Source organism: Lagenorhynchus albirostris, chromosome 20 (assembly GCF_949774975.1).
Source record: "Lagenorhynchus albirostris chromosome 20, mLagAlb1.1, whole genome shotgun sequence".
NCBI classification, from domain to species: domain Eukaryota; kingdom Metazoa; phylum Chordata; class Mammalia; order Artiodactyla; family Delphinidae; genus Lagenorhynchus; species Lagenorhynchus albirostris.
Window position 1 is genome coordinate 58,514,665 of NC_083114.1, and position 19,569 is coordinate 58,534,233.

Genomic DNA, 19,569 nt, shown 5'->3' on the forward strand with positions numbered 1-19,569 from the left:
TCTGTGTACGTGTGTGCATGTGTTGTGTGCGCGTCTGTGTGTGTCTGTGCGTTGTGTGCATGTGTCTGTGTGTGCGCCTGTGCACGTGTGTGCACGCATGTGTGCATGGGGCGGGATCTCTAGCTTCAGCCCTGGCAGGACAGCGCAGATGCTGAGTGAGCTGCTTCCTCTCGGGCACTATCTGGGGTGCCTTCGCAGGAGGGCGCCAGGCCCCGCCGCTGAGGAAGTGTATCCAGGCTCCCTGGTGGGCAGGCTCGGGGCCGAGATGCTCTCAGCCCGGAGTCTGCGCAGGGGCGGGGGGTGAGGCTGCGGCCGCGGCACTGTGTGTCCGGGGCGCTGTCACTGCTGTTTACTCTCTGCCTTCTGTGTCTCTCTCCCACCAGCTCTCTCTCTCCTGTCTGCACTCTGGCTGCTCTGGTGCATGAAGAAGAACGAAGAACCGTAATCCTCGTGCGCACGGGGCCCCTCCGTCCTCCCCTCGGCCAGCGCGGGTCACAGCCAGCTGTTAGGGGCTGGGCTTTACCTGTGTGACCCTCCCCACAGTGGGACCCAGTGTCCCCTGTTTATCTGGCCTGAGAGGAGAGGGTCCAGAGGACGGGGCGTGTGTCCAGGAGGCCTTGGGGGTGCAGAGGCGTCGGATGCTGCCTCGTTCAGAGAAGATCTCGGTGCCGCTTTGAAGAGATGACCCATTTCCGAGAATTCGTAAATCCTTGAAAAGATCTCTTTTTCCTTAAACAGGGGAAAATGATCCAAGAGCCACAAACACCATCAAGCACAGGAAGGAGGCTGTGGGGTTGGCAGGTGTCCACGACCCTGGGTGACCCGCTTCCTCAAGCTGAGGGCCACTGGCCGCTGGGAGGAGCCAGCCAGAGTCAGGGTGACACACAGGGAGCGTGTCCTCTCTCAGTCCTGATGCCTGGAGGTGGGGGGCCACCTTCCCGTTATCAGAGGATTTGGCCCTGCAGGGAGGGGCTGAGTGGTGGCCGGGCCCCAGCCTGCTGTGGGCAGCAGTGCCCGGGGCCGGCCCTCCCTCCCCGACCCCGACAGGGTCACCAGGGTCGTTTTGTGACGAGGGCCAGTGCCGTGTGCTCGAGGGAGCTCTGACACCAGAGTGACTACAGCTCCGCCACCCCCTGGAGCTGTGACCTTGGACAAGCTCTTGAGCTCAAGGTCTCAGTTTCCTCATCTATAAAATGGGAATAAGAGTAGTTCCTTCCTCAGGGGCCTCAGCGAGGTCATTTATGTGAAGTGTCTAGAACGGGATCCGACGTGTACACTGCAGCTTTCACTGTCATTACAACTGTCTCCCTGCTGCCAGAGAGCGTTTATGGGGTCTGGAGGCCCTCGACCCCGCTTGGGGGACTGTCCCTCGCCAGTTTCCTTCTTGTCCTTGTCTCTTCTCATCCTGCTGCCCTGGCTGGGGGTGGGGGGAGGCAGGCACACACCAGTGTCCACACCCCTGCCTGGTGCGTCCAGTATTAAGTACTGTGCTCTGCAGAGCCCCCGCCTGGAGCCCTCCGTGAGCAATAACCCCTCCCGCCATGTATTCCCCCAGCTGGGGACACACGGCTGTCTTCCTGGGGCTCCTGCCTGACCGGTGGTGGCAGGGGCAGGGCTGAGGCTTGCCCACAGCTCCCTGTGTGCCGGCCGCGGGGCCGGCCGCTTCACCCCTGGTCGGGGCTCTGTGCAGGTTCAGCAGCTCACGAGGTAGAAGCTTTAGCATCTCTGCTCCACAGTTGAGACAGGCCGAGGGACCCGGCAACGTACCCGAGTCACACGTCTCGGAGACGGTGAGGCTGGGGTTTGCGCCCCAGCGGACGGGCCCCTGAGCCCACTCCGTGTCCTGCTGACGGGCCCTGATGTCCGTCACGCGCCTTCTAGAAGCTTTGCTGGATTTTATTACCTTCTCCCAGCAGCTTGGGAAGTGAGGCTTATATAAGTTCCCTTTTTCAGAGGACAAAACGGAAACAGACAGATTGAGCCGTTTGCCCAGGCTGGGCCAGCCCCGGGGACATTTAGGTCCTCCGGGTACCACCTCTGCTCCCCGACCGCACCCTTCGGTCCTGCACCCAGGGCCCCTTTCAGGAGCAGACGGCCTGTGCTCAGGCCCCCAGCTCCACGCTCAGCAGCCCCGCACCTGCCTTGATGTTCTGCTGTCTTAGAATTCTTACTACTTTTTCGGACCAGGGGCCGGGCGCTTTCATCTTGCCTTGGGCCCTGGAAGCTGTGTGGTCACCCTCCCGCCCCAGCCTGATCGGGAAGGACATGGCAGGACAGACCTCGTTCGGAGGCTCACAGCCTCGGATTCTCGGCTCCTTGGCCGGCCGGCTGCCCCCATCTCTTTCCTGTGTCTGCTTTGCGTTAACGGCCTCCGTTCCCGGATTTCCTGGTTTCTGGCCTTTGACCCATTCTCTGCTCTCCAGGCCTGTGTTCCCCGGTTCCCTGTAGTTCTCCCCGCCTTGTGTTTCACTCCATGGCTTGCTGGGCTCTCAGCCCTGTTTGCACAGATTCCCGCCTGGCTGCCTGACCCCAGGGTCCCTGCCCAGCCCTGTCTGGGGCTCCCGCGCCACTGTCCACTGTCACCCCAGGGTCTTCCAGGGCACGGCCTTGAGCCCTCCTGCCCTGTGACAGTCGTCTGCAGCCTGCATCTGGGTTTCAGGGCCGGCAAGCTGGCTGCAGAGCTGTGTAAACAAGATCTGGATGCGTCCCTATGAGGGCAGCTCTGCGAGTGAAAAGTCCGAAGTCAGAACCCCAAGACTGCAGAGTATTTGACAGTCCCTTAGGCGAGTGTTCCTGCTGTAGCGACACCTGTCACTGGGATGAAGGATAAAGAAGTGAGTTCATCCCAGGTGGACCAGCTGCCGAGAAGGCCAGGGTTGTGCGTCCTTCCACGGCGCGACCAATGTGTGTGTGTGTGTGTGTGTGTGTATTTTTTTTTTTTTTTTTGCGGTACGTGGACCTCCCACTGCTGTGACCTCTCCCGTTGCGGAGCACAGGCTCCGGACGCGCAGGCTCAGCGGCCATGGCTCACGGGCCCAGCCCCTCCGCGGCATGTGGGATCTTCCCGGACCGGGGCACGAACCCGCGTCCCCTGCATCGGCAGGCGGACTCCCAACCACTGCGCCACCAGGGAAGCCCGTGTATTTTTTAATAACTGCACGTTAATGTTTCTTATGGCCTTTGGCTAGGTGATAATCATATTGAAAGTAGGTTGTGAGGTTTAGCAAGTAAGATACAGGATGCCCAGTTAAATTTAAATTTCACATAAGCAGCGAATAACTTTTGTTGGCGTGAATATGTCCCCAGTATTGCCTGGGCATCCTGTATTTTATCTCGTAATTGGGGCTAATGCCATACCCTGAATCTTCTCAGCAGCAGTATCTGAACCCTGATCAGTAGCCAGGGTACATTGAGTCCCCGCCTTATGCCAGTCACTTAAGGATTCTGTCATTTGATCCCCCCTTTTCTCTTCCCTTTTACGAATGAGAAAACAGAGGCTTTGAGATGCCAAATATGTCATCCAAAGTCAGGTCACCAATTAGTGACAGAACAGGGATTTTGACCTCTCTGACCCCAAAGTCGATACTCTTTCTTATAACAACTCCCACCCCATCAAATTCTCTCTCCGTCTTTCAGAAAAGTCCGGAACCCTCTCCCTCACTTCCCGGATACACGTGCACTCCTAAAAGCACAGAGATACCCTATATGTCAATCCACAGGAGGCAGATCCTATGTACAGCTTTTTTTTTTTTTTTAGTATTTATTTGGTTGCATTGGGTCTTTAGTTGTGGCAGGTGGGCTCCTTAGTCATGGCTCGCGGGCTCCTTAGTTGTAGCATGCGAACTCTTAGTTGAGGCATGCATGTGGGATCTAGTTCCCTGACCAGGGATCGAACCCAGGCCCCCTTCATTGGGAGTGCGGAGTCTTAACCACCACACTACCAGGGAAGTCCCTGGACGGCTGTTTTTAGAAATGCTGAAATCCACACGGACAATCCAGGGTGGAGGTGGGCAAACTCTTAGACTCAATCAAATCCACTGCAGTCTGATTCCCAGGAGATAGCTGGTAATTTGGGGACTCAAGAAAACCCACGCAAACCACACCTTCGACACAGAGCCCTAAAGGGACAGCAAAGTCCAGAAGGGAATTAAAATATAAAGATTTTAAAACCCTGAAGCCTGAGATAATGACCCCAGAAATAAAGGTATTAAGCTGAAGTCAGACCACGCTAAGTAGACTAGAAATGGGTGTGCTGGCGACCGGTTTGCAAGGACAGCTCCCCGGGGAGCCCAGAGCCCATCGGACAGGCCGAGAGTCTGCCCGTCTTGTCTGTGTTCGTCCACGCAGGGTCCCCGAGGCCAGAGGCCAGTGGCCCACGGGACGGCTCATCCTGGGGCCTGGGCGCTTCAAAGGAGGGTGTTTATGGTGGTACCTGCTTTATAGTACAGTCGCCGTCTTTATACCAGCGCTCGTGTTTCCGGACTCCAGCTTCACGGAAGTATCATTGGCACAAAACACATGTAGGTTTCAGGTGTACAGTGTGTGACTGGATGCATGTAGATATTGCAGGATGGTTACCGCCAATAAGGTGAGGTAACACCTCCACCCCCTGACGTAATTGCGATTTTTGTGGTGATAACGGTTAAGCTCTACTTTCTGACCAACTCACAAGTATCGTTAATTGTAGTCACCGTGCTGTGCTTTAGGTCCCCAGATCTTATTTCCCTTCTAGCTGGGAGTGTGTTTTACCATCACTAGTGTTAATTGCAGAGTGTCTCCTGTGTGTGTGCTTCCTCTTGTGATTGGGGCCGGGGCACTCTGTTTTGTTTTAATTTTAAACTAAATGGCCGGACAGAGAAGACATTTCCTTCGGCGTATCCTCAGCTTCAGGGCAAGGAGGAAGGCATTGGTGAAGAGAGCAGACCATTTTCTGTCTTTCCTGGATCACTCCTTGGCTTTGCAAAGGGCAGATCTGGGTTTGAATCCTGCCTCAGCCGGTTACTGGCCAGGAGATCTCAGGGCCTTGGTTTCCTCAGCTGAAAATCAGAAAAATAAAACCTTTCTCCCTCAAACTCTGTAAGGGCTCAGAGAGGTGTAAATTGCTTTGTACTATTGCTTGGTGGTTATTGTTACACAAAAGTCCAGCTCCCCTACTCTGACCCCAGGGTTCTTTTCTACCTGAAACATGTGTCTTCTAAAACAGCCCTATGTTAGGGCTGTTAGAGAATTGGAACAGATAATCAGTGTGATAGCCAAAATATTTGGGGAGGGTTCTCAATTTTTTAAGTGGAAAAATATTCTGTTAACCTTAAAATACATCTCCATTTTTCTAGGCCTCCAAGCACACTGCAGTCATCATTTGTGTGACATTTAATGAGCATCTACTCTGTGCCATACATTATGCTCAGGAAGATAAACATGGTCTTCCTGCTCTTAATGGTGCTTAATGGGTGATACATAGATTAAACAAAGAGTCACACAAACAAATATCTAATTATACTTGTGATCAGTGCTATGAAGAAGGAAGTTTGGGAAGGGGTGGCAGATTAGAGAGGCCTACCTGAGCATTACCTTTCTGAGTTAACTCTCCCTACCCCACCCAGGAAGAAGGATTTCCTGCGAAAAGCAAGCCCATAAAAACAATCTAACGATGCAAAATGAAACCCAGCGTGGATTAGAAAGGAGAGACTTGCGCATGACGTTCCAGCTCAGACCTTCCTTCATTCCTCGTTAATGGGCTCTGGGCCAGTACTTACTTTACTAACTGGCTAAGGGAGATCGTGTCCTCCTTGGACTTCTGACTCTATTTCAAGCACAAACCTGGCTGCACTCAGCAGCACGGGTTTTAGCAGCCAGCCATTAGATGCTCAGCTTGAAGTGTAAGAGTCAGCTCCAGGCAGCCCCTGGACCAGACCTAGGAAGACTGAATTGGCATCACCCACTGTGCCCAGCCTCCAAGATTTGCATGGGGCAGACAAGTGGTACCGGGGAAGCATGTCAGATGGTAGGAGAGTTTAGTAGGAGACAGGTCTGAATGGTTTCCAGGCGCTTCCAAGACCCTAAACGTGGCGCCCCTCTTGGAGCCATCCTTCCTCGGGTATGACTCGAAAAGTCCAGAGAGGGGACGCAAACGTGCTTCAGCGGCTTCAGAGAGGATAGGGCCCGGTGTGAGCTCTTCCATGTCACAGCTCAGCTCTTGGACTCAGCTTGCAGCGGAGGCTTCTCTTGAGTCTTTTAATTGTGTGCTTTGTTTTTGACAGCGTGGCTTTCCCCCCGCAATATATGGTATTGGTCAAGTGGCTAGTTTCTCCCCCCCGCCCCCTGTTCCATTCCAGACGTTCTGTAGGCGCTACGCTGGGTTGGGAGCGATCCCGAGCTCAGTCTTGAACTCATCTTGGCTTTTAGGAGAGTAGGATAAAGTTACAGTGGTAAAGCATCCCCTTCCCTCAGCAAACCTCTTGGCCGGTCTTATTCTCTAGAAGTTGTGTAGAATAGGGTGGAAGGGCTGGTGATGGGGAAATTCTATCCTTGAAGTCAAAAGAGACGGGCAGTTTCCTCTTGGGGAAGGGTTTTTGTTTTTCAAATGGGTAATTGGACTGTAATGATTTCATGACATCTGTTTAATGGTTTTTGCTTCTTTCTTTTACAGAAACAAACAGTGGTTTCTGTCAGAAAAGAGGTAATTAGTCTCCCAGTTTCAAGGGAATCTGATTTTTAATCCTCTTACAAATCATATGTACTTTGGCTTCATGCTCTGCACTCAGTGATGAAATGAAAACCATGTGTAACGTTCAAACAGCTGTTTCCCAATTAACGGACGGCACAGAAGCCAAAGCATCTCATGTAAGATCTGGCTGGGGCTGACGCTGAGGGTCAGGGTGCGAGATGCCCTCCGACGGCACAGAACTGGGGGGCGTGGAGCGGATGCCTCCACCCTGGTCCCTGCTGCTACAGTGACAGGGCCGCTCAGCATGTGTCCAGGGTGACAAGCGACCTGTGTTGGCAAATCTTGTATCCGGGGTGCAAGACAGAGAGTCCTGGGAAGGGTTGGCCGTGAGGTTAGTTAGATCTGCTTCTGTGAGTCAGAGGCATTTGGGGGAAAAGCTAAGCTTCTGTGTCTATCCCATGTCTCACTTTAACGCACCTTAGAACTTTTTTTTTTCCCAGTTGGTGCCTTTTCCGAGACTAACACACGATGAGATGAGTGAAGGAGGCTCCTCATTTGGAGTTGGGGGCCGCCCGTCTGCTGCAGACCTGAGCCCTGCTGGTCCTGGGGTGGCCGGCTTGAGGGAACGGAATGGGGTGCTTTGATGGGGACATGGCTCCTGGTCTGGAGCCATACGTACGTGTCGGCGTTGGCGACACCCCCGTGGGGCAGTTGGACATCTAACAACTGTTTCTCTTCCAGATCATGTATTACCGACAGGCCTTACTGAGGTCCACGGTGAAGTCTTCCGTGTCCCTTGGCGGGTATGTCCCTGCTTTGCTGGTCTTGGTGGGGTTTGCACAATAGTTAGGAGGGGGACTGCTTCAAGGCGAACTTGGCGAGTCATAGGTTGACGTAAGAGCCTGAAGGACTCACGGGGACACAAGCAGTCTCTTGGGGGTTTAGCTCCTGGTTCCTCGCTCAGCGCCAGTCTTCAGGTCTCGGGCTAGGCAAAATCAGGGCTGGCTGAGGCCCTAGACCAGCCTGTCTGTGTGGATGGGAAAGTGGGAAGAGTCAGAAGTTCACCGGCTGGATTCTGTGTTCAATGTACTGAGAAGTATCTGTTGTTAATGTTTGAGTTAAAATCCCGTTGGGAGAAACTGGAAGTTTATGTTGGATTCTTGAACGTCCAGGCTACTTGGATCCAGTCTCCCAGAGGGCATTGTCTGGAAGACATGAAAAGGTTTAGTGCCCCCCAAATGTAAGCAATTACCCTTTCAAAATGTGGAATCCCTTGGAGGCTCACCTTTCTAGCTCTGCAATTTTTCTGCACACTTGAAAATGGACTTGGATGATCTCTGGGGACACACGACATGACTAGTCATTTATTCTGCCCACAGGTACCGATCGGGGTGGGAGATACTGTGTTTTGTCCAGTGCCTTTCTTCCAGTGCGGTTAGGGTTAGGCTCTCGTCAAAATCTCCAAATATCTTTTGACATCCTCCCAAGCCCGTAGTTTGCAAAACTACCACCTGCCCGAAAATACGTGCCCTGACCTCACCCACCTTTCGCAGTGACTTCTGTCTGCGGCAGCTGAGTCACAGAGGGGTCTGCACGCGGGTACTCCGTGGGCGCTCACTTTGATTCTAATGAGGCTTATTGTTCTGTGATAAAGCCAGACCCATCTGCTCTGATGTTCCAGAAACCCAGTTTCATGGAACCAAATAGAAAGTCCATTAGAGGCGGTTCAGAGGCTACACTGGATACTTCCTAGGCCCACTTTCCAATTTTTGTTTGTCTCAGAGCCTCATTACCATAATTTTGACATCATTATAGTGTTTGGACCTGTGGATGCATTTTTTCCCCTTCCCTTCAGCTGCTCCACTGTAAAGGTCTGATAAGAATAAGAAGGTCGTGGGGGAAATGGAGCCCAGGGGCTTGAGTTCCACACGGAACTGTAAACCGAGAGCTCTGGTGTATCTCTCGGGCATGGTCCTGCTCTATCAAACTCTCATGGCTGTGGGCAGACTTCGTGGCAGGTGCCTTACGTGTATACTACGGATGCAATCCCCACCTGTAGGGTGAAGGCATGCCAGGTTTTTTCCAAACTGCCAGATACCAGGACACGTGTTGACTCAGAAGGTCTAACCCGACCAGGAGGAATTAGCTCTTGCCCACGTTTGTCTCAGTGAGACCACCGCTGTGAATACTGGGTCTGAGTTCCCAAATGCAGGCATTATTTGACCAAGGGTGGACCCCAGGGTGGCACGACAGAATCTCACCGAGTCCGTGGCGACCTTGTGCTTCCAAGATGGTGCCAAGACACCTGTTTGAACACGTGCAAAGAGTCAGCTTTGCATTTTGAAAACTCATGATCAGATGTAAAGAGGCTGTATTTTAATGAACTACGTACGGAGAAGTCACAAAGAACTGGTTTGGGAGACGACGTTTCACTTTACAACTAGAATAGGACAGGTCTTGGTGAGGTTTCATTTCACAACTAGAATAGGACAGATCTTGTTTAACACCTGCCAATCCCGAGGGCTGTTAGAGCGTTTTTCTAAGAAGACAGTAACAAGTATGTAACTAAATCCGTCAAGTTGAAGGAGGGCAGGCTGGTCGATCAACCTGAGTGTTGATTTGGTCTCTGGGGTGTTGAGCTTCTAGGGAATCGCTTTCCGTTTGCTTTTCAGGATCGTCAAGTACAGTGAGCAGTTTTCATCCAACGACGCCATCATGTCGGGCTGCCTTCCTAGCAATCCTTGGGTCACGGATGACACCCAGTTCTGGGATTTAAATGCCAAACTGTATGTATTCGAGATATCGGGGTCCTTTTAAAAGTAACTTTTTGAGTTAGAATTCATACACCATATAATTCACCCACTTGAAGTGTACAATCCAGCGGTTTTTACTATATTCATAGACTTGTACAGCCATCACCACAATTTTAAAATATTTTCATCACCCAAATAGGAAACCCCCTGCCCTTTAGCTCTTACCCTCCAAATCCCCTCCCCCCAAACCCTCCAGTCCTAGGCAACCGCTAAACCTTCTGTCTCTACAGTTTGCCTATTATGGACATTCCCATCAACGGAGTCACACAATCTGTGGTCTTTTGTGATTAGCTTTTTTCACTTAGCATAATGCCTTCAAAGTTTATCCATGCTGAAGCAGGTATTCATACTCAATCCCGAGTTACGGCTGAAAAATATTAATGTACCTGCACACACCACATCTCGTTTATCCATCCATCAGCTGATGGACGTTTGGCTTGTCTCTGCCATTTAGCGATTGGGAATAATGCTGCTGTGAACATTCGTGTGCTAGTTTTTATGTGGACATATGTTTTGCATTTCTCTGGAGTATGGAACTGCTGGGTCAAGTGGTAACTCTGCTTTAACAATACATAGATCTTTTTTTTGTGGTACGTGGGCCTCTCACTGTTGCGGCCTCTCCCGTTGCGGAGCACAGGCTCCGGACGCGCAGGCTCAGCGGCCATGGCTCACGGGCCCAGCCGCTCCGCGGCATGTGGGATCTTCCCGGACCGGGGCCCGAACCCGCGTCCCCTGCATCGGCAGGCGGACTCTCAACCACTGCGCCACCAGGGAAGCCCATAGAGCGTTTTTGAAAAGAAAACAATCATCTTCGTGGCTTTGCAGTTTTGACTTCTGACTAGAGTAAAAATAAGTTCCTGGAAGGCAGAGCCCTAAAGCTGCCTTAGGGATTACACCACTCACTCCTCTGCTGTTTGAAATTTGAACAGTTGTTGCTGCTACCTGTGCCTGCATAAATCTGTCGTCTGGGGCAGAGGCCAAGCTGCAGGGGGAGCCCAAGCTAACATAGGGGGCGAGAGGAGGGGGACAGCTCAGGGAAAGCTGGAGCAGGAGGGGCAGAAGGGGCTGGAAGGAGCATGTGGGGTGGGGGGGGCTGGAAGAACAGAGAGCGCCAGGTGCATGCCCAGCGGGGTCAACGCCAAGGCCATCACCACCTAAGGCACGAGGATCACCCAGGTGGCACAGACCCGGCCAGGTGAGTAGGCGTAGCAGCGGAGGCCTTTCACCCCTCCGCGTGGCCTGCTATGGGCAGCGGACAGGTGAAGGAGGGCGCTCACCGGGAGTCGGGGGTCAACCGCAGAGCCCAAGACTCTAGAACCATCTTCTGGGGAGTCTTCCGGGGCCTCTAGTTATTAGGACGGTTTTCTGGAGCTTGTGTCTCTCGCGCAGTTATCAGGGAGAGGCAGGCTGCACCTCCCTGTGCACAAGGACGTGCAGAAGTCGGCTCTTGTGGGGGAAAAGGCAGGGCCACCTGGCCAGGACAGGGACCGTCCTGAGAGGGTTTGGGAAGGAGGCGTGGGTGCTGCCGGAGGCTACGTGCAATGGAGAGTATGGAAGCTCGAGGTAGAGATTTGCTGGTGAAGAAAAGAGGTGATGCTTATGTAGGAGCCCTTGATCGGAGGGTACTGGGCGGATGCCAGATGAGCCCCGCCCCCCAAAAGCGGGAGGCCTTCTTCCTAATGGTTTAGATTTTAGAACGATATTAACATTACCTGGGAAGCTTAAAGAAAAACAAAAACAGGGACTTTCCTGGTGGTCCAGTAGTAAAGACTCCACGCTTCCAGTGCTGGGGACGCGGGTTCAAACCTTGGTCTGGGAACTAAGATCCCACATTGCCGTGCAGTGCGGCCAAACAAACAAAACATAGCAGACAGAAACCCAGTACCCAGCCCTTATCTCCAAAGCCTCTGGTTAATTGGCTGGCTTGCCTCCTGAGCCCCATTAGCCCACTGATTTCAGTGAGCAGCGAGGGTTCACAAGACCGGCTCGGAGCGTCCGCTCCCAGGGTTGGCCATGGGCCGGCCGCATCAACGTCCTCCAGGCGCTCGTGGGAGATGCAAGCTCTGGGGCCGCACCCGAGCCTGAGTCAGGAAGCTGGGGGGTGGCGCCCAGCAGCCCGTGTTTTAATGAGTCTCCCAGGGGGTTCTGCTGTCCGCTGAACTTGGCACACCCGTTTGATGCCGGGCCCTGCTTCTTACTGTGTGGGCCCGGGCAAGGGTTTACCCTCTCTGAGCCTCCGTCGTCTTGGAAGTGCTATCCAGCTGGCCGTGTTCCCTTCGGGACCCAGCGATGGGTGTGTGTGTACAGCACAGTGCGTCACAGATGGTGACTCCGTAAGTGATAGCTGTTATTCCGGGATACTTATTGTTTCCACGCTGACGTTAGGGAAGTGTAAGCTCGCCTGACCGACTCGAGATCCCACAGACATCACTTGTACCCAGTCATGGTCTCAGCTGTTGCACCAGTGGGCAACGTGGTGTCTGGGACTTGGGAACCTCTGTTTCCCAGGGGCTGTGTTGGGTTACGGAGAATTCCATAAGGAATAGGAGAAAAGCCAACAGTTTTCTGGATTTTCTAGACCGTGAGACCCACACTAGCTGGGCTCGCTAGCTAGTGTTAGCTGGGCTCGCGTGTCCTTCCTGAGATCGAAGCGTGTTCAGAATGAGCGGCGGTGGAGTGGGCCTGGCGTCGTAGGGGAGGCTCTGGGAGAGGGTGCACGGCCGGCAGGGCCTGGGGGGTGTCTGCCTGGAGGCACGGGGCCTGAAGCAGGGCAGGAGGGGTCACCAGATGTTCCCGTGGGAAAGGGGTGTGGAGGGGGTGGCCGTGGCCGCAGCACCCATCACCGGGGCCGTTCTGGGATTCTCTCTGGTCAGGTGTGGCAGGCTGGCCCCCTGGTCTCCACAGGCCTTCGAGGAGGCGTGCATGTCCCTCAGCCCTGAAGGGTTAGCGTGAGGCTCTCTGCTGGGGGCCTCCTTCCCCCCGCTGGGGAGGCCAAATCCTGAGACGAGGCCCAGGGGATGTGTCCGAGGCTGCATTTTCCAAGCAAGGGGTTACTCGGCTTGTTTGTGCGGGTACGGAGGAGGGGAGGGTTGGGTCGCGCCCTGGGCCGGGGGACTCGCGGAGGTTATCAGGGGCTGAAGCCCCCTCGCCGCACGCAGGCCCCCTGGGTGCGGCCTGAGTATCCGGAGCATTTACAAACTGTGGTCCTTGCAGGGTGGAATTCCCAACCAGGATGCGGGTGGAACGATGGGCTTTCAACTTCAGCGAGCTGATCCGAGACCCCAAGGGTCGACAGAGCTTCCAGTACTTTCTCAAGAAAGAATTCAGTGGTGGGTCTCTGAGTTTTTTAAATAAAACATTTGCTTTTAGAAATACTCCTGAATGTCCAGCCTGGGGCTCCGAGGTTGCTCGGCAGGTGTTTGCATAGCTCTGCTTGGGCCGACTCCATCCTGGACCCGGTCTCTCCACTGGCTCCCGGGGGCCCCGCAGTCGGGGGAATCGCTTTGCTCACAGAATCCACGTGGACACGACTCAGGTTTCCAAGGCTCCACCCCCTCTGGCTGCCCTCACTGGCTCGCCCTGATCCCTGGGTCTCCCACCCCCGAGCTCCCGGGTCTGCTGCCGCCACGTCCCTGGTTTTCTTCAGCTCAGGGCTCCTCTGCCGTGGCCGCCCGTGCAGTTCACCTGGATCCCATCCCCAGAGGTTCCTTTTTAATTGGTTTGGGGCGGAATCTCTGAAGTCTTGAAAACTCCCCAGGTGATTCTGACATGCGGCCATGATCGAGAGCCACTGTCTCAGCTCCTGGTCTGCTTCCTTGGAGGATGTGAATGGAATGGATGGGGCCACATTTTATACCCCAGCCGTCCGGAGGCCCCTGCAGCCTCGTGAATACACTGCAGTGGGAGACACCTGGGAAAAGCAAAGGCCAGAACGGGACCAGCTTCCCTATAGGCGGAGCATTCCATGGGCTTCACCACCTTCCCTGAAAAGTTTACTTTTATGGGGTTCCTTTATTTCTCTCCAAGTCCCCAGTCGTGGGGAGCATCGCATTTGAGCCTTGACACGGCCTGGCTCCCCAAGGCCCACTGGTCTGTGAGGTTGCACCTGAAGGTACCCCACGGGACTTGCCATGAGCCTGTTCGACTGCCGGATGCACACGTTACATGCTAAGATGGAGTCTTGAACATCGCTTTTTTCTGATTAAGCCTAACTGCCGCGAGGTGATAAAGCCCAGAACAGTTGGATGGGAAAGGGAGCTGCTTTTAGAACAGGCCGGAAGCAACTGGTGAATAAGTGGATCCGCCGCCATCTAGTGGTCGGCTAACAAACTACACTCTGAGCTTATCCCACCCAGGCGTTACTTAGTGTTGGTAAGAATCCATCCCCAAGATTTCCCTGCGTTATTAAAAGAGCGCTATTGGTGATCTCGGGATGAGATTCCCGACGCTTCCGGTACGAACAGAACACGTAAATAATCAGTTCATTTAATTAAAATTTAAAAAATTGAGATATGCTTCACATGCTAGAAATTCACAGACCGTATCATTCACATGCCCTTTTAAAGTGTGCCGTTCAGTGCTGTGTCGTAGATTCATAGAGTTGCGCAACGATCACCACTATATAATTCTAGAACCTTTTCACCACCTCAAAAAGAAACCCCTGACCCATAGAAGTCACTCCCTATTTCTCTGTCTTCCTCTGCTCCTAACTCCCCAGCCCATACCCCCAGCCCTAGGCAACCACTAATTTACTTTCTATTTTCATGGACTTGCCTGTTCTGGACATTTCCTATAAATGGAATCATACCATATGTGGCTTTCTGTCCTCTTTCACTTAGCGTAGTATTTTCAAAGTCCGTCCACGTTGGAGCATGTAACGATGCTTCATTCCTTTTCATGACCAAATAATATTCCATTCTGTGAAGATACCACATTTTGTTTATCTACTTCTCAGGTGGTGGACATTTGGGTTGTTTCAACTTTTTGGCTATTATGGGTAGTACTGCTATGAACATTCATGTACACATTTTTCTGTGCTCATTTAATTTTTTTTTTTTACCCTGGTAAAATGTTCATAACGTAAGACTTACCATTTTAACCATTCTAAGTGTAGAGTTCAGTGACGTTAACATCATTGTGCACCTGTCACCACCATCGGTCTCCGGAACTTTTTTATCTTCCCAAACCGAAACTCTACCCCCATTAAACACTAACTCCCCACTCCTCCACTCCCCGCCAGCTATTGGGAACCATTCTACTTTCTGTTTCTATGAACTTGACGACTCTGGGAGCCACATATAAATGGAATCAGACTGTAATCGTCCTTCTGTGTCTGGCTTGTTTCACGGTGCACGCTCTCTTCAAGGTTCATCCGCATTGTAGCTATGTCAGAACTTCCTTCCTTTTTAAGGCTGAATAATACTCATTGTACGTATGGACCACATTTTGTTTATCCATTCATCTGCTGATGAACGTGTGGGTTGTTTCCGCCTTTTGACTAGTGTGAATAATTGCTCATTTAATTTTACCCTTCAGCAATTAACCGTCTTGCCGTGGGCAAGGTGGTCTACAGGGCACTTGCTGTAAGACCAATGGCTGTCACTTAAGAGCACTGCTGGCCTGTTTACTCATGCTTGTGACCTCGGTCCCAGGAGCACCCTGAATTTCATGCTGAAGAGGAAGGATCTCTATGGAGTTATGGGACAGAGGTCAACTAGCTTAGGATCGTGCAAACTTTTCCAGTCTAAAATACCTGGGAGCCTTCCAGAGAATACTGGGAATGGAGAGGAGGGGATGGTCTGGTCCATTTCCACCCACCATGGCATTCTGTGATTTACCTCCCCCCCGCCCCACATGCACACACAGGCACACACACACATGCACACACGCGAATACACAGACACGTGTGCACACACAACGTACACACACACACATGCACACATAAGCTCTTGCTCTCCCACTGGACTGACTCCGTTTATTTTCTCAGGCGAAAACTGGCCACCTGGGATGGCGCAGCGAGGCGTTCCCACTACTGGGGGCTGGGAGAATCCCCCTTCCAGTTAGAGAAGTTGGAAGGAAACGGGGTGGGGCAGAAGCTGGCTTTCCTCCTGGGCCCAGAGGCGCAGACTCTCCGGCTCAGGTGACCAGGCCTTCCTGAGAGCCAGCCCGTCAGCATCGCTGCTTCGGCAGCGTCTCCGTGAGGGTCTTTGGCTGGAATACGCCCCGCGAAGAGCCCTAAGAGACGGGCTCTCTGTGCACAAAGGAGGTGGGAGTCACGTGCGTCATCGACCAGGCGCAAAGTCACCAGGACCCTTCACGGAGAAAACCTACAGAGCAGAGACGCATGCGTCCCAGCCTAATCAGATGTCACTTGTCCAAGCAAGGTGTGCGACCTCCTGAATGAAGAGGAACGAGACCGCCTCTGGCGCTTCATCTGAGCTCTGACTTGTGTGCCCCGGGGGAAAGCGCAGGTTCCCGGCAGACACGTGGGCTGCACACACAGGGCACGTGCCCCCCTGGAGCACGTAGGTGTGCTCACTGGGGTAACAAGCCTCTCGGGGCCCTGGACAGAGGACGTGTGGTCTCGCCCCCGCCGTAGTCGCTGCTCCAGGATGGGATGTACCCCAGCTGACCCGTTTCTCTTCTTTCCTCCCTTCCCCTCCCATGTGGACTCCTGTCCGGCTGTCCCCGTGGACCCTCCTCCCCCCCCCCCCCCCGCACAGGGGAGAATCTGGGATTCTGGGAAGCCTGTGAGGATCTGAAGTACGGAGATCAGTCCAAGGTCAAGGAGAAAGCGGAGGAGATTTACAAGTGAGGATGAGCCAGATTGGTGGGGAGGTCTCCCCCCGGCACCCCAACTGCCCCCCCGCGCGGTTATGCTTGAGGTTGGAGAATGGATAGAGGCCCCCCATGCCTCGCGTCCCCATCAGTCACCTCACCTCGCGCTGTGGACACCTCACCCCCGCTCCGGGAGGCTGGAGGTCCTGGGAGAAAGCTGGGGGAGGGTCAGCCCACCCACTTTTTGCTCTCTCTCTGCCAGAGGTTGGGAATTCCAAAGTCAAACACAAGTTCACATTCCCGATGCTGGCAGGGCTGTTTTCTTGCTTCTAGGAAATGTTGCTTGATGGCCTGTTCAAATGCTTTAGTGTCTCCTAAAAAGACCACTTCCACCCCGGGGGACCCAACCCACGACTGTCAATCCCTCGCTCCCAAGCAGCTGTGAACTTTTCATTCACTAACCTGGTCTGGCTACTTTTGCTGACGTCTTCCTCCCCGTCTCAGGCTGTTCCTGGCCCCAGGGGCGAGGCGGTGGATAAACATAGACGGCAAAACCATGGACATCACAGTCAAGGGGCTGAAGCATCCCCACCGCTACGTGCTGGACGCCGCGCAGACCCACATCTACATGCTCATGAAGAAGGTAGGCGCGGCCGTGGTGAGGGTGCGCGGAGGCCTGGAAGCGCTTCCCTCCCCAGGTACCGGGAGGGTTCTTTAGATGTGGGGAAAAGGGGGAGAATGCGTGGTTACTGCTTTGCGGTGTTAGATGCAGGGCTGTCAGCTGTCTCTCCCTCCTGCCCGCTGGGCTGGCCCCTCCTTGTGCTCCTGGACCCTCTGGCCAGGGAGGGCTGCCTGCAGAGGCTGTGTGCCCTGTTTATTTTTTTTTTAATCTATTTTTTTTTAATTTATTTATTATTTTTGGCTGTGTTGGGTCTTTGTTACTGCGTGCAGGCTTTCTCTAGTTGCTGCGAGCGGGGGCTGCTCTTTGTTGCGGTGCGCGGGCTTCTCATTGCGGTGGCTTCTCTTGTTGCAGAGCACGGGCTCTAGGTGCGTGGGCTTCAGTAGTTGTGGCATGCGGGCTCAGTAGTTGTGGCTTGCGGGCTCTAGAGCACAGGCTCAGTAGTTGTGGCGCACAGGCTTAGTTGCTCCACGGCATGTGGGATCTTCCCGGACCAGGGCTCAAACATGTGTCCCCTGCATTGGCAGGTGGACTCCCAACCACTGTGCCACCAGGGAAGCCCCTGCATGCCTTCTTAAGGCTTCTCACTCTGCAGTCGTCGCATAGACCGTCATGACATAGTGGCTGCACCCATGTACATTCCCCCCACTGTGTAGGAGGGTTCCCTTTTCTCCACGCCCTCTCCAGCATTTGTTATCTGTAGACTTTTTGAGGATGGCCATTCTGACCGGTGTGAGGTGATACCTCACGGTGGTCCTGATTTGCATTCTCTAATGATTAGCGACGTGGAGCAGCCTTTCATGTCCCTGTCGGCCATCTGTGTGTCTTCTTTGGAGAAATGTCTATTTAGGTCTTCTGTCCACAGTTCTCATGACTTTGACTGCTACTGCTTAGTCTTTAGAATGGTACCGTTTCAATAAATTTTTTAAAATTCTCAATTGGTCGTTGAGAACTTCTCCTAGATGTTTCTGTGGGCTTTGTCCCATGTATGTTACGACTAGAGTTTGCAGTCGGCTTGCGGGGAGCAGGCGTTCAGGAAGCAGCTTCCCTGAACCTGCCGAGGGTCCCAGCAAACAGCCACACAAGAGGAGTCTGAGCCTGGGGCTGTTTTAGGTTGAGCTGGTATCCTCTTGTCTTTCTACTGAAATTCAGGGGAGGAGGGCTTGTGAGTGGGCTTCGAAGTGGAGGTAGCGGGTGGGCAAGGTTGGAAGCAAGGGTCTGCTGTTTCGTGCGTACTTCGCTGGAGAGCCCTCGAGATTCTTTGGGGGCGGCTGTGGACCAGGGTTCTCTAGCGTGAAGGGCGGCAGCATCTGGCCAAGACCCAGCACGTCCCACTCCCCGGGTCTCCGAGAAGGTGCATTTCTAGCAAGTGGCCAGGTGAAATGGTTGCTGCCGGCATGGGGACCACACGTGAGTACTGTGGCTTTAGACACGCATCTGAATGCCTTGCACACAAGGATACAAATCCTCTTCACTTTGCAATCTCACTGCCGGGGGGAGGCTGGGGAAACGGCCAGTGGATTCGTTTGATGTGACACTTTCCCTCTCATGATAACTGTTTTTCTCTTGTTCCCGCTAGGACTCTTACGCCCGCTACTTGAAATCCCCAGTCTATAAGGAAATGCTGGCCAGAGCAGTTGAACCTCAGGAAGCGACCAAGAGAAGGCAAGTGGAATGGGCTGCAGTCACTCATGGCCTGCTGCTTTGTGTACAGGGAAAGGAGGGTCTCTTTCAGCCACACGGCTGTTATCAAGATATTTGCTGGATGAAAATATTGGGGACTGGGAAGTATTTCTCACCATGCGCTGAAATCATGCTGGCAAGATGCAGACAGTAATTACTGCCAGTAACTTCTGTTTCCCTAACACTGGTTTCAAAGAGCTTTGATTATGAGCTGGGATAATGACCTTTATTACAGATGGAGGCATCTCATTGGCTTTTTAATTGCTACGCTTCTCCGCCTCCAAACTGATGTGTAGGAATTAACTTAGCTGCATCCTGGTAATGTCCTTTGTAATGGCCTAGGACCGTGGAGAGGAGAGCAGATTGCACCCCAGGAAAAATATAGACTCTTAGGGAAAATGTACAGGGAAACGCTAAGTATTCTTGCTGAGCCGGGGGGACGCCCTTCTTTGTTCATTCTCACCTTCCTCATTGGAGATATGGAGCCTATCCCATCTGGCAGAGCCCTTGGGCAAAGGATGAAGTGTTCTGAGGGGCAGTTTGAGCTCCTTTTTTTGGGGAAAAAGAAAACTCAACAGGGACTGAAGATTCAAAAGAGTATCCAAACGGCAGCTTGAACAAAGACGCAGGACTTTGGCGGAGGTTTTCCCAGCGCCAGCGCATGTCCTGTCCGCCCCTCCCCCGGCCCCCCCTTAGTAGATGTTCCCCGCCCCGTTTGCCAGCTCAGCCCACGCTGGGCTCTTTTTCCAGAGTCTCCAGTCAATTCAAAAGAGGGGTGGTTGGACCAGAGCCTTTGTCAAAGGAGCTTAAAAAAAAAAACCAACTTGGTTTCATTCTTGAGGATAATGGCCCTGTTATGAAAAGGAGAGAAAGGAGGTCTTTGTGGTGCTATTCTTCTAGGTTCACGGGGTAAGGAAGGGAATTCAGTGTCCCTGGGGACTTGAAAGCTT

At 53.2% G+C, this 19,569-nt stretch overlaps 1 protein-coding gene across 2 annotated transcripts in view; it reads left to right on the top strand.

Annotated features, from left to right (window-relative positions):
- Window positions 1–19,569, top strand: part of RGS9 (regulator of G protein signaling 9) — a 66,309-nt gene that overhangs the window by 33,024 nt on the left and 13,716 nt on the right. For both annotated transcript variants that reach the window (XM_060133798.1, XM_060133799.1), the window contains exons 10-16: window positions 6,650–6,679; window positions 7,409–7,470; window positions 9,340–9,453; window positions 12,694–12,809; window positions 16,203–16,290; window positions 16,762–16,900; window positions 18,516–18,601. In XM_060133798.1, coding sequence (XP_059989781.1) covers window positions 6,650–6,679; window positions 7,409–7,470; window positions 9,340–9,453; window positions 12,694–12,809; window positions 16,203–16,290; window positions 16,762–16,900; window positions 18,516–18,601 — 635 coding nt within the window. The remainder of the gene's footprint in view (window positions 1–6,649; window positions 6,680–7,408; window positions 7,471–9,339; window positions 9,454–12,693; window positions 12,810–16,202; window positions 16,291–16,761; window positions 16,901–18,515; window positions 18,602–19,569) is intronic.